We start from the raw sequence: 13610 nt of genomic DNA on the forward strand, positions 1-13610 counted from the left end.
AGTAAGACACCTTATGAATTATGGTTTGGAAATACACCTACAATTAAGTATTTCATAATTTTTGGTAGTAAATGTTATATCAGGAGAGATGATATTATTGGGAAATTTGATCCTAGATGTGATCAAGGCATATTTCTTTGTTATTCTAATGAAAGCAAAGCATATAGATGTCATAACAAGAGATTGCAGAGAATTGTGGAGAGTGTTAATGTCAAAGTAGATGAGCTGAACAAAAGTCAAATAAGAGTTTATGAGAAGGAACTAGCACTGGAAATTATTATATTTGAACCGGTAGTACCTTTACCGGAATAGAAAGTTGAACCAGTTGCTCCGGCAACATCAAAGAATTCTATAGTAACTGAAGAACGAGGAAGAGGAACAGAAAATCAGAAGACCCCTAGGTATGTGAGATTGAATCATTCAATAGATCAAATCATTAGGGATAAGGACAATGGTGCGATGACAAGAAGAAGACTGGCAACTCATGAGGTATGTTTAATTTCACAAGTTGAACCGGTATCAATAATTGAGGCATGTAAAGATGAACATTGGGTGCAAGCTATTGAAGAAGAATTAGATCAGATTGAGAAAAATAACACATTGACCTTGGTTTCCCGACTTAAAAATAAAAATGTTATTGGAACTAAATAGATTTTTATAAATAAATTGAATGAGGATGGTCAAGTTATAAGGAATAAGGCTAGATTGGTTTGTAAAGGATATTCTTAGAAGGAAGGAATTGATTATGGAAAGACTTTTGCACCTGTAGCTAGGATTGAAGCTGTACGATTATTTCTTGCCTATGCTGCTTATAAAAACTACAAAGTTTATCAAATGGATGTTAAATGTGCATCTTGAATGGGGATCTTGATGAGGAAGTTTATATTGAGCAACCTGATGGTTTTTCACCATCAGATGATACAGATATGGTTTGCAGGTTAAGGAAAGCTTTATATGGATTGAAACAAGCACCTAGAGCTTTGTATGCAAGGTTGGATAAATATCTTTTGACGCTTGGTTTTACTAAAGGCAGTGCTGACAATAATTTATATTATAAAATCACTGATGATGATATACTGATGGATGAAGTATTTGTTGATGACATTATTTTTGGAGGTGAAGACAAGTTATGCATAGAATTTTCTAAGAATATGGAGAAAGAATTTGAGATGTCTATGATTGGTGAGATGAAATTTTTCTTAGATTTGCAGATTACTCAGACTGGTAGGTATTTTTATATGTCAAACCAGTAAGGAATTATTGAGGAAATTTGGTATGGGAGACTCTAAACCGATAAGTACTCCTATGGTTACAAATGAGAAATTGACAAGAAAAGATTTTTCTGCACCAGTAAATCCTACAAAATACAAATTTGTGATTGGAGGTCTACTTTATTTGACTCGGACTAGGCCTGACACTATGAATGTTGTTTGTATTGTTTCAAGATTTTAGAGTGATCCTAGAGAAAATCGTGAGATAGCGTTGAAAAGGATTTTTAGATACTTGCAAGGTACATCAAAATATGGCTTGTGGTACCCTAAGGATGATAACTTTACTTTATGTGCATATACAGATGTTGATTGGGCTGGAGATGTTGATGACCGGAAAAGTACTTCCGGTGGAGCTTTCTTTCTTGAAAAGAAGTTGGTTTCATGGATTAGCAAGAAACATTCATGTACTTCTTTATCTACTGTTGAAGCTGAATATGTTGATGTTGCTATTAACTGTACACAAGTTTTATGGATGAAACAAATGTTGAAGGATATAAAGGTGGATTGTGATGCACCGGTTGTTGTTCACTGTGATAACTCTGCTGCTATTGATATATCAAAGAATTTGGTATTTCATTCTAAAACAAAGCACGTATCTATCAAGTATAACTTTCTGAAGGAGAAGGTGGAAGCAAATGAAGTTAGACTGGTTTATGTGAACACTAAAGAGTAGATTGCAGTTATTTTCACTAAACCTTTGTCCAAGGAATCATTTGAGTACCTGAGAGACAGATTGGGAGTTTTTATCCCTCCGGTGAAGACTTGATTGATGTGGTTTGGCATCAGTCTGGCATGCATTATCAGAGATATTCATTCTGGTACTGATGTGGAATGCTACTGCTCAAGGGGAGTAGTCAACTTTGTGACTCAAAGGCTTATGTTTTTGCTTTGATATTTATGTCAGATTTCTAGCATTGATGTCAAAGGGGGAGTGATATTAATGTGAAAAAGAAAGAGAAAAAGAAAAAGAAAGGGGGTGTGATATTCAGAAGGTTACAGAGATATTATTTACAAGGGGAGACTTGTTTGGCATTTCTTGGTGCTTAGATGTTTTTCACATCTAGTGTTGCCATCAATGCCAGAGGGGGAGATTGTTGGCCATTTGGTGGAATTGATTATGTGTTGCATTAATGTTTTGTCATTGATGTCAACACTAGTTGTTTGGATGCATTACCGGCACCCTTCTGGTCCTGGTAGGTTAAGTGGTTTCTAAGTAACTTAGATCCGGCATGATCCAGTAGGCTCCGGTATAGTCTGATGATGGAATTGGCTTGTTCATGATACTTATACTCATATTTGGTCAATTGGTTTTGGACTAGAAGTCGGATGCTATCCTGCTTGCTTAGAAGATTGATTTTTGGTTCCGGCGAGGGTTTCACCAACAAAGCTTCTAATAAAGATCTTTGATGAATTGCATAAGTGGTATTGGTGGAGCTTCTGATGGAGTTTCAAGATGTTGATGATCATATTCGAGACTTGGCGGTTGGAGATCATTGTTGTAGCATATGGACCTATACTTGGTTTCGGTTGATCTAGGTTATGGACCGGCTTTAATGTAACATGTAGATAGGACCTATGGATGTATTTCCAAGATGTTTTATGAGTTGGATATTATTTGTTTGAAGGCCGACATGGTTTGTAATTATGTAATCAGTTTATTATCTGATGGCCGACCTGATTGTTTATGGTCTAGGGTTTTGTATAAATAGATGTAAGATCTCATTGTAGATCATCATGGTTATATGTAAGAGGTCATGGTCAAAGAATGTAATGTGCGAATAATGCAATATCATTCAAGCAGAAGAATTGGTTGATCATTGGAGATCGAATTAAGTTTATGTAAGAAGATTTAGTCCTCCGGTATTGAGCTTAACTGGAACTGTACTTAGACATAGGAGATGCTATCTTTTGCAGTTCAACACTTCTCCAAATTGTAATCTGAATTTATATGTAGTCAATGAGGCTCCTTTTGTGATGAGCATTGCGCTCTAGGTTGTTGGTCTTCCTGCAAGTGCAGGCCCCTTCATTGTAATTCACATACTTAATGCAAAAGTATTATCTAACTATGGGTAGGCTTCCCACCATGGTTTTTTCCTTTGTCGGGTTTTCCACATACAAATCTTGGTGTTATGTGGATGGCTTTTACTCTGTGATTATTGTTTTAAGCTTAATTGGTTTATCTGTTATTTCGGTATTAAAGTTTAAATTGATAATGGTTCTTGTAATCTATGACAACTGATTCATCCCCCCCAGTCTCAGTTGTCTTTCGATTATTTGAACTGTCTAACAACAAGGAGCAACTATGGCTGCCGAATCATCCAGGACCTACCTTAGACGCCTTCGCAAGGGGTCGAGGTCAGGGCCGGAGGGTGAAGGCTCCTCTGAGCCATAGGCTTGTAGTTGTATTTACCTTTGGTATTTGTATGAAACATTTGATGATCATATGATGACATGGATTTTTCATTCCATGAGTTTTATAATATTGTATACATTTGACAATATTTATGTATCTATGTTTGTTATTTCCTTCAACTACAATTTGTGTTTATGCTTATGTGATTGATGTATACTTGTGTATGTAATCAAATGAGCCAAGTTTGATAATGTTATTGTATCTTTAAGGTGTATTCAATAAAGGGTGCATGAAACAAGTTTTAAACATTTAAAATCTCTAAATTTCTCAAGTTTTTCACTTTGCCGAGTCCAGCCGAGTGTGAAGCCGGATCTGACTCCAAATCCTGAGTCCAAATCCGAGTCGAGTTTCTTTGGTTGCACTATTATAAATGAATTATAAATTTTAACTCAAACGATCCCACATTCAGTCCATATGAAATATCGATATCTTTAATTGAACACCCGCAACTAGAAAAGTGAAAAATCTTAAGCACCTTGCAAATTTGGGCTAAAAATAAAGCGCCTTGGCTACTTAAAAAAAACAACCGAAGACCCAGATTGAATGGTTTGAAGTGGGATTTTAATTATTCGTTGCCTGCAATAGCAAACATGTATATCATTAGTCTACCAACCTGGTGACCTGTGGTATTTTTTGAACTAATTATTTTGCTCTTATGGCAAAAGCAACTCAATAACTAAACGACCAAACATGCATTTTCCTTATTCTGCCGAGAAAAAATGAAAATTGACACTTGAAGAATAGCCAATGCAATGTTAGATATCCACAATAGCTCTTTTAAAAGATCTAGGTTGATACAGAACAATAAAAGCTGTACAAAAAACTAGCATGGAGCAATGCTATTATGAGAAAATCAATCTCAATCCCACAGGCATAAAGATGCACAATTACACACCAATTCATCATCTCAAACATCTATGTCTAACTCAATCAAATCATCAGGATTTTGCACGGTCTTCTTCCTTTTAGCTTCAGGTTCATGCTTTTGTAAAACTCCCGTTGGCTTTATGGTTGAAGAAGGCCTGAAACAAAAAGCAAGAAAACAATTTTGAGCTGACACTTACAATATTACCATTTTGCTCTTTATTTTTTATCTCAGAGAAAAAGCTATTTGGACTGGCATATCGACCTTTTCTTAAGATACTCCTCATATTGTTTGACTTTCTTCATTTGAAGGTCTGATTTCCTGACAGTGGCTTTGGGGTCCATATTCTCTGAAACAAATAACACAGATTAAAGGAGGTTCATTCATGAGCACCCATTCTAATAAAAACAAAATGCTCACATTTTTGCAGTTGCTCAAGAAAGTAAAACTGTCAAACCCTCAATACCTGCATTTGCAACACTTGACAGGAACCTGATTCCCTGAGACTGGTGCTTAGTTGTCACCTTGTCTGCATTGCTGTCAAAATGAAAAGACATTTAAACCATGTGACTCTGAAATTGCATCAAAAGCTTTATATCAAAGCATACAACACAGGATTTATGAACCACTCTATTAAGAAGAGGGAACTAACTTGCCTGAGAGTCTTTCTCAAATCTTCTGTAGTCATGACTTTCATCGGTCTGCTAGGCTTATTGTTATTAGAACTTTCTCCTAAAGGTTTCACCATATATATCCCTTCCGATTTGAGAGGTTTCCGAAATGCTGTTGACAGATTTCTGTAACAAATAAAATACATCAAAACTACAGAAACTTGAATAGTAGCAGCCAAAACCAAGTTAAAAGTTATCAGCACACACTTACCCACCACTTAGCTCTGCACGTTTGGTAGTATATTTTTGGCGTGTTGCCTGGAACAATAAAACACAGAAACGTTTCAATAATCATTTAAATCTTTCGCAGAAATCACATAGACCAAGTGACGAATGGTCATCGCCCAACACTTACAGCAACATGGTATTGACAATATGAACCTCGAGATCTGCAAAGTTGGCAACGAAAAGGAGCTGATATTAAATTGTCAAAAGTCCCTTCAATATAATTGTCTAAAACTATATAATACAAATTTTATTGCTGCGGGAATCAAAACCAGAATGGCCAAAAAGAAAAAAATAGAAACAAACCATTTTCATAACAGCCATAATGGCCGACAGAACTGAGAAGAAATTGACAGATCATAGTTGTTAATTCATTTCTTTTGTATTTCTAAGAAAGGAAATCTCGAAAATAACTTCTAAAGACTTGGATACGAGTATGGAACAAAAGCATTCAACCAAGACTAAATTTTTTGAGATTTCAGAGACTAATTTAATTATTGAGCACACGAAACATACCGGTTTATAATCATTGTGCATGGCATTCCATCCTTCCGCTTCGCCTTACAGAGACCATAATCAACAGAAGTTCCCAATTTTACAATTTGGTCAACTGCAAACACACTAAGAGAAAATTCATTTCCCTGCAAATAAAAGTTAGGCGGGGCTCTGATACCTGGTTTTGAAATGCAAATTATTACACATGCTTCAATACAAACAAAACAAATTACTGTAACTACATTGCATTTGTAACTCTTGATTTAAGCAAAGCACTCGTGCCAAAGGTTCAATTTCTATCGAGCAAGAGTCTGGCACGGGAAGGGATACAATGGCAAAAACCAAACCACAAATATTACTCTTCAGGGAGGATCAGCAAAGTAGGTAGCAGAATAAATCCATTGGCTTGTCAGTTGTCACACAATGTCCCTTCTCAAAGCCTGAATGCCTAGATAGTGCTGAATGTGAAGCACCTTTCCCACCACTATTTAGGTTGATATTGTACTTGGGTAAACAAGAACGCATAGTTGCAAGTTCCATCGTGAATTATTACAATAATTTTAAGACCAAACAGAATGACACATTCTCCAGGTGAATGATACTCAAATTTTCCATGCTCAAGCATATTTTCCTCCGAATGGATGGCAATAAACAAAAGCTACTCTGGTGGGATGTGAAAGTAAAACCACATTTTGATGATTGCTACGTTAACCACGCCAAATTAAATCCCAAAACACCGAACAGAAGTCATACTGATAGCAACTAACCTTGTCCTCACGACGAACTTTGGCATTAAAAATTGATAAAATGCTCCCAGGTGATTCTTTCCAGTGACGAGTATACGCATCACCAAATAGGAAGAGGGAAATAGTGGCCGAATCGAGAGATGATAGTTTCCAAATAGCAAAATTCTTCCCATTGCTACTTAATCTGGGATTTCCTTTTTCTGTTAGGACGCCAACTGTCGCCCAAGAGCCCGTAATGTTATCACCCATCATTGCAGTACTGTTCGAAATCAATATTAACATTAAAACATGAAAATAAAAGAGCGCTTTGAAGTCTATAAGATCTACTACAGACAACTCATTACCTGATGGCCTGCAAGCGAATGAATCTGACATCAGAGAACCGAATGGTCATGCTCATTGTCGACACCATTCTATTTCTGCAAAACCTCAAAATAGAAGGATCCATTAGTCAAATGACAAAAAACACCTTATGTGAATATTCTATTCCAAAACATGTCATATACTAACCTGTTGAGATCATTGGTCAAAAGCTTAAAAACGAATGGATTGCATATGCCATAAACTATGAAATTCAGCTTGATAACTAATTATAATATATGCAAGTCTGGATCCAATTATTCCAATAAGAAATGTGTTGGAAGCCAATATGGGGGGATGGAATCTAACCAGCTACTTGGGAGGACAAGGGTTCTATTTCACAGCCAGCTATATCTTTCAAAGACGTGTAAACACGAGTTAGAGCTCGACTAATTTTTACCTGACAGAGAAATGGCCTTGTGTACTTGTAACTGCAATTTATGGGAGAATGCTAGTGGTTTCCAAACAAATTGAATTTTGTTTCCAGTTAAAATATGCGTCATTCCCTCAATCAAAATCTGCAAATAATTCTAATTAGAATGCAGGTAACTAGATTAGGCGAAGCTTAAACATAAATTGTATGTAGGAAGGCACTATTAATCCTCTTGATTGATCCTTTTCTGGAAACCCATCAATGTGTAGCATTGTTTTAGATTTTTATGATAACAGCATTTTTAAGAGTGCTTTTGCCAACCGTGATAAGAATAAAGCTTTCTATTGCATCTTAAACACGTCAGGAGCTCCAGTAAAAGGGTAGAACCATAATCACCTGAACATGTGGTTATGGGTACATTGAGAGGGAAGGAAACACCATTTCAAATTGGCGAACACAATCATATGAACAAACATACTGTTATATTATATGTAAATATAAATATAGGCACTGGTCCTTTCGCAAACCAAAGAAAGAATAAATCTTTTAAATGCATTTTAAACACCTCTGGGGACTGGTAAACCAGTAAACCCACAGTCGCCTAAAGACGTGAGGGTGCGGATACATGGATAGGGACAGGGACACCCTTTTATAGAGTGGGTAATGAATAAGGGTTGACTGTAATATATACAAACGTGGCCTCTGAAAGATTTGAGCACGGATACAAGGGCAGGTCCTCGTCCCTAAACTGGAATTCCCTGGTGCATATGAGAAAACACAATTATTAAAAACATTTTAAAGCCAAAGTTGTATAAAGATCCCAATTCCAATTATCTCATCCCTCTCTTTTCATAAGACCTTTAAGATATATACAACTTTTTGGTTGGATGGGTGGACGGCTATATTCCACAGGGGCACGTTCCTTGGCCATATCCACCCATCCCCGCATTGGGGTTGTTTCAGGGATACATATGAAATGTCCCCGGGACCATCATCCTTACAAAATTTATTTTAGGAAATGCCCACACCACGCATCAGAAATGGCAAGGGGATACCTTGACGTCCCCTAATCATCTCAGGGACAACCAGCCATCCCCTGCAGCCCAGCCTGCTATGTAGAATTTAAAGAAGAGAAAATGAGGGCGCAGGAGGGTGCAGGAGGGTGCAGGAGAGTAGCTGTTGTATAATTTGGACTGAATTGAGAAACCATATTATATAACTGTTATTTAATTCTCAGATTCAGAGAACAGACTGATCCACATAAATATGAACTACATTTCATGTTGTAATTCACTGTCATTTGATTAACTGAGAATGGTCTGATTTTTTACTTCCCTTGCATTTGGAAGAATTTAATTGAAAATATACAGTAAATTTTTAATAAGACATAAGTAACAAAGCCCAAAATGAATGCGCAAGAAAAAAATGAATACTCATAACACCCTTTCCATGCTGATTTAGATATGTGTTGAAGAGAATATAAGCTATTTTCCTTTAAGCAAAGACAAAGTGAAATTAATGAGATAGAAAGTATTCAGCAACATTGTTAGATTTTATTCAAGGTACCAAACAAATGGCTCTGGAGTCCATATAATTAGAGAGAGTCAACCATTTAGACAGAAACGAATAGATGCTTTGTCACCAAATATTTTTTTTTAAATATTTGTGTCATTTATTCAATCTCCTAATTTTTTATCTCTATATTTTATTTGTGTAGGTGTCAAAGAGCCTACCATAGATCAATAAATCAATTCTTGTCAAATGCAAAGGTCTGACAACAAAAAGAACAAGTCTTTGACTTACAGATGACTTTTGTGGAATAAAAACCCAACGGCCTTTAGAACTAGAGCAAAGAAGATCAACAATGTGTACATCCAATACCAACGAGTACCAAAAAAAATTGAAATGTTTATCCTCTGAACTTAAGAAAAATCACACATCCTTTTTGATAGAAGTTTATTTTCATTAGAATTGAGGTAGCAGTTGCTCATTGTAGCATCACTGCCCACTGATGAGGAAACTCGCCTAAGTGTTCTCCAGATCATCTTCTGTTGATTTTATTTTTCCTTGGTGTGTTCGCTGTTGATGACCAAAAAAATAATAGATTGCTGTCCTTTTATCATCGTTGGTGTGTTGCTTAATCGACCCATATGGATTCTAAGCTTCAATTCTGAATGCAAAGCTAACATCAAGGTGTGGGCTGCAACTTACCTACAGGGTAGTCATTACCCCTGATAGAGATTCTATGTTTCTATAATGATGCATCCAAAAGACGGTAGCAATTTTTGCACTGCATCTTGTGGCTGAAGCTCGAAAGTTTCCCTATCCATTTGAATACTTTAGTTCACCTTGTGACCTATATTTTCCGTGGAGTTAGCATGCTTCCTGCCACGGTTAGAATTTAAACAGCTATCTTTGATCATCTCCCGCCTACTAGTTATACACTATCTTGATTGGAGGACCACCTGATAACTTTGCCGTTGTGACCACAATAATGCTCATATATAAAACAATTTTCCTCCTAACAAACACTCAAACGTAGATTAGCTATTCACTGTCCTGTATTATGGGGAAGCAATTGCCACTGTGACACAAGATCTAATCCAAACGCCCATGAGACCCATGTTAATACAGACTACTGTCCTAAAATTTATACTGTGTCTACAAATTTACTGAATAAAACAATGCGACAGAAAGAGGTTCAAGGCTATCTTCCAAGCCCGGGCCCCAGGCCCTTGTAAAAGACAGCTCAAGTCTCTCCAATTTACAGGAGCTAAAGCAAAATCATAATTTCACTTTCTTTAGAATGTATAAATAAAAGAAGCCAACGGCAGATTTGAGAGTTTTCGAGCACGGTAAAATCCTCTCACCAGATGCATAGAGATGGTGAAACTGGACTTTTACCATTCTCATATTAGAATGACTTCCGCGGTTGGAGAAGTGCCCAGGTTGATCCGCTAGAATGTCTAGATGCCGCCCTCGGACAGAGGTGATTGTCATGGCAACTCATACGCATCTCTGGTGACCAGAATCCAAACTTTAGAATGCTTAAAAACGGGTACTGCCAATAGAGCTCTAAGTATCGCCAGCTCAGTAAGGGTTTTGATTTTTGAGGCTTTTTTCTGGTATGATCGATGGGATAGTCACCCGCCTATCATTTCTTTGTTTTCACACTTGCAGCTGTTGTGCAATAGCTTTTTTGAAGCTGGTTGGTTGAAGCAGGGTTGAAGACTATAAAACATTTCAAGACTTGGGCCATGTGAATATGTTTAGATGGAAAGAACCTAATAAGTGGCCACCCAGAGGAATGGTGGAGGCTCGCAGGGAACTTGCTAGGATTTTGGCAGGTAGAGTGCGTAATTCTTTGAAGAGATGGGATTTTCTTGCGTAGGCCCCATCCGAAGGGCAATTCTAAGTTGTCTCGGGTTATTTGGAGTTAAGACAAGCAGATATGTGGGAGGGATAGTGTTCCTTAGTGATAATATGTGTGGAATAAATTTGTTTGGCCTAAGTGTAATTTTTTTTTAAAGAAGAGATGCTTTCAAGAGCCTTCTATTTGTGTTCTTTTCAATAATAGTGAGAAACGTTCCTCACATATTTTCTTCCACTGTTCTTATGCTAGGGAGATTTGGCACTTGTGGTGGGGGCCTTGGAAACAAGCTTGTGTTCATGCTACCTCTCTGTTTGAGTTCTGGGATAGTCTGGGAAGACCCTCAGCTAGGACTCCCTTCCTTCATGTAGCTTGAGATATTGGCCCTTCTTTCATTTTATGGCAACTTTGGCTAGAAAGAAATCGTAGAATTTCCAAAATAAAAAAATGTTGGTGCATCAGGTGTAGCAGAGGATTAATAGCATGATTCAAGAGACCTTACTAGTTAAACGTGATATTTCTATTATTGTGGATTCAAGTGATTTGGGTGTAATCTAGAACTTGAACTTGGGGTTCGTTATTCCTTGTCAAGATTGAATTGACATGTCAAAAGGAAGATCCAGCATGAAGGTAGGTGGTCTTCCCTTCTTCATGGGGTTTTGAAGATTACTACTGATGACTTTTCTAGGGGGAATCTTAGGCATGCTAGGATTGGAGGTGTTGGTAGAGATAGTTTCAGAGCAGTCATTTTTATTTTTCTCTTTGTATAAAAGACAGCAAACTAATAATTTTATGGAGGCTCTTGCTGTTCTTTATGTGCTGAAAAGAGGATGTGCCCTAGGCTAGCGTAAGATTATCTATGAATCGAATTCTCAAGTGATGATAGATATGCAGAATGAGCAGAGATTAGATGCTGTTAATTGGCAATTGGCTTTGTTAGTCGGACAGATTCTCAGTCTAAGTGACTCCCTAAATCCAATTTCCTTTTGTCATATGCCTCAGGAATGAAATAAGGTAACTGATTATTTGGTTAAATGAACTTCAGAACAACTGAAAAAGTGGAACATTAATGACTATGAACATTTGTCACTAGATTATTCTCAAACTTCAGAAAAAAAATTGTTATAAAAGACAAAGACAGGATAGTTGGGGATCCTGTCTGGGGTCCCTTTGGCGGGGTTGTTTCTCTTTTAATCGTTGTTTTCTGCTAGACCTGTGGCCTTTCTTGTTTTGTATTGGTTTTTTTATATGTGAATTTTTATCCCCTCTTTCAAAATAAAATAAAATAAAAAATATCACCAGCTCAGAATATTTCAATGACAAACTCATATAACCCATCTAACATTAGCGTTGCAGACCTTAAATTGAATTTAAAAAAGCATGGAAGGAGTTATTAACCTTATCCGCAAGCCAGAATATCTTTCAACTTCAACATCGTTAGTCGAGTGGGATTTCAGGTTGTTGTCGAGGGTTTTCTGGGGCTGCGAAGTTGCAGGTGTTTTGAGCTTGGCATCTTCTTCTTCTACGGAGTCCTTGACAACATCTTTGAAGGCCGCCATGCCCAGAGCCTTTCCATGTCTCGGCATGTCTTCTTCCGAAAAGTAACCTGCAAAATGGACGAACCCCTAAAAATGAATACAGGTGCTAAAACTGTTAAAATGTTGTGAAATAAAAGTAAAAAGAGCGGACCGCACCAGAGGCATGAGAATGGGGAGGAGTCTCCGCGACTCGATCGACATGGTCGTTAAGGGAGAGCAGCAGATCAAGATCACTATCGTGGCTGTCCATGGCTCGCTCTGCTTCCTGCCTTGTGCACAGTATTATATGCTTAGGGAAAAATGGCGCCAGTCTATCAATTTCCAATTTGAACCTAATGATTATGTGCAGTAATAAATAAATAATATTGTAATCCCACTTGTTTCCATATACATAAATATAATAATAATAATATTGCGAAGGAAAATAACCTTATCCTAAGGTTTAATCTATGTTAATGGAATAAAATGTATATATTAACTTGGTATTTAGGATTAGATGATTGAGAAAACAATTTTATTTTACAAAAGTAAGTGTGAAGATGAATATATTTAGCTCTATGATTAATGTAAATGGATAATGATTGTGTAATGCAAATTATGATGGTCTAATACAAAAAAGTTTATGTCCATGTTTTGTGTGTCATTTCAAATCTTGTATAAGATTGCAGATATTCTTGGGTCAAATCCATGAATCCAAGTCATTTTTGTAGGCCTCAATATGTCTTGTAGCTTGCAAATTTAAACTAACAAATTGCACATCCCTAATTTTAAATTCACCTCAAAGTCTACAAAGTCTAATCCATGATGGTTGTTAAGGGCTAGTGACATTTAGAAATATCATGAGAAGGTTGTAAAATCATTAGGCTCAAGTTCGCATAGAAACTAACTTTACGATTGTAGAAATTATCAAGGACAATGATCTTTAGTTGTGCAAGTGCTTTAGAATGATGTTGTGTATCTAGGTTCATTTTAGTGCTCCAAAATGAAAGATTCATACAATGATTGGTTATAAATGTGAATGATATGTCAATGATATTTGATGATAAATGAATTCATGTTGCAAGCCTTTAAATATCATAATATGTATGGAAATGAGATCTTAGGCCTATGAATGCAAACCACGATCTCAAATCTCCACAATATAGCATTGGAACATGAATATGTTCAGCTTAGTCCTAATAGGAGAGTTGAACATTGGGATTTTGTTCCTGTGTAATGGAATTGAGATTGTGAAGTGTGTGTTTGAGATTGAGGATTAATAATAGCAAAATGATATATTTCGA

General features: G+C 36.7%; 1 protein-coding gene across 1 annotated transcript; it reads right to left on the bottom strand.

The window, feature by feature from the left end:
• Positions 1-4423: 4423 nt before the first annotated feature.
• LOC131036680 (uncharacterized) lies at positions 4424-12632 on the bottom strand. The gene is made up of 11 exons (XM_057968628.2): positions 12484-12632; positions 12188-12395; positions 7031-7105; positions 6708-6945; positions 5962-6086; positions 5576-5609; positions 5432-5478; positions 5206-5346; positions 5016-5086; positions 4814-4898; positions 4424-4706 (listed from the first exon to the last, which is right to left on the bottom strand). The coding sequence occupies exons 1-11, from the start codon at positions 12575-12577 to the stop codon at positions 4592-4594; spliced, it is 1233 nt and encodes a 410-aa protein (XP_057824611.2). The 5' UTR covers positions 12578-12632; the 3' UTR covers positions 4424-4591.
• Positions 12633-13610: the final 978 nt, after the last annotated feature.

This window comes from Cryptomeria japonica, chromosome 1, assembly GCF_030272615.1.
Source record: "Cryptomeria japonica chromosome 1, Sugi_1.0, whole genome shotgun sequence".
NCBI classification, from domain to species: Eukaryota; Viridiplantae; Streptophyta; class Pinopsida; order Cupressales; family Cupressaceae; genus Cryptomeria; species Cryptomeria japonica.

Coding starts and splice junctions, on each gene's coding strand:
- LOC131036680 (XM_057968628.2), bottom strand. CDS start 12,577: ATGGACAGCCACGATAGTGATCTTGATCTGCTGCTCTCCCTTAACGAC. Junction 5,610..5,961: donor TGCACAATGATTATAAACCG/GTATGTTTCGTG, acceptor CCAACTTTGCAG/ATCTCGAGGTTCATATTGTC. Junction 4,899..5,015: donor GTCAAGTGTTGCAAATGCAG/GTATTGAGGGTT, acceptor TATTTGTTTCAG/AGAATATGGACCCCAAAGCC.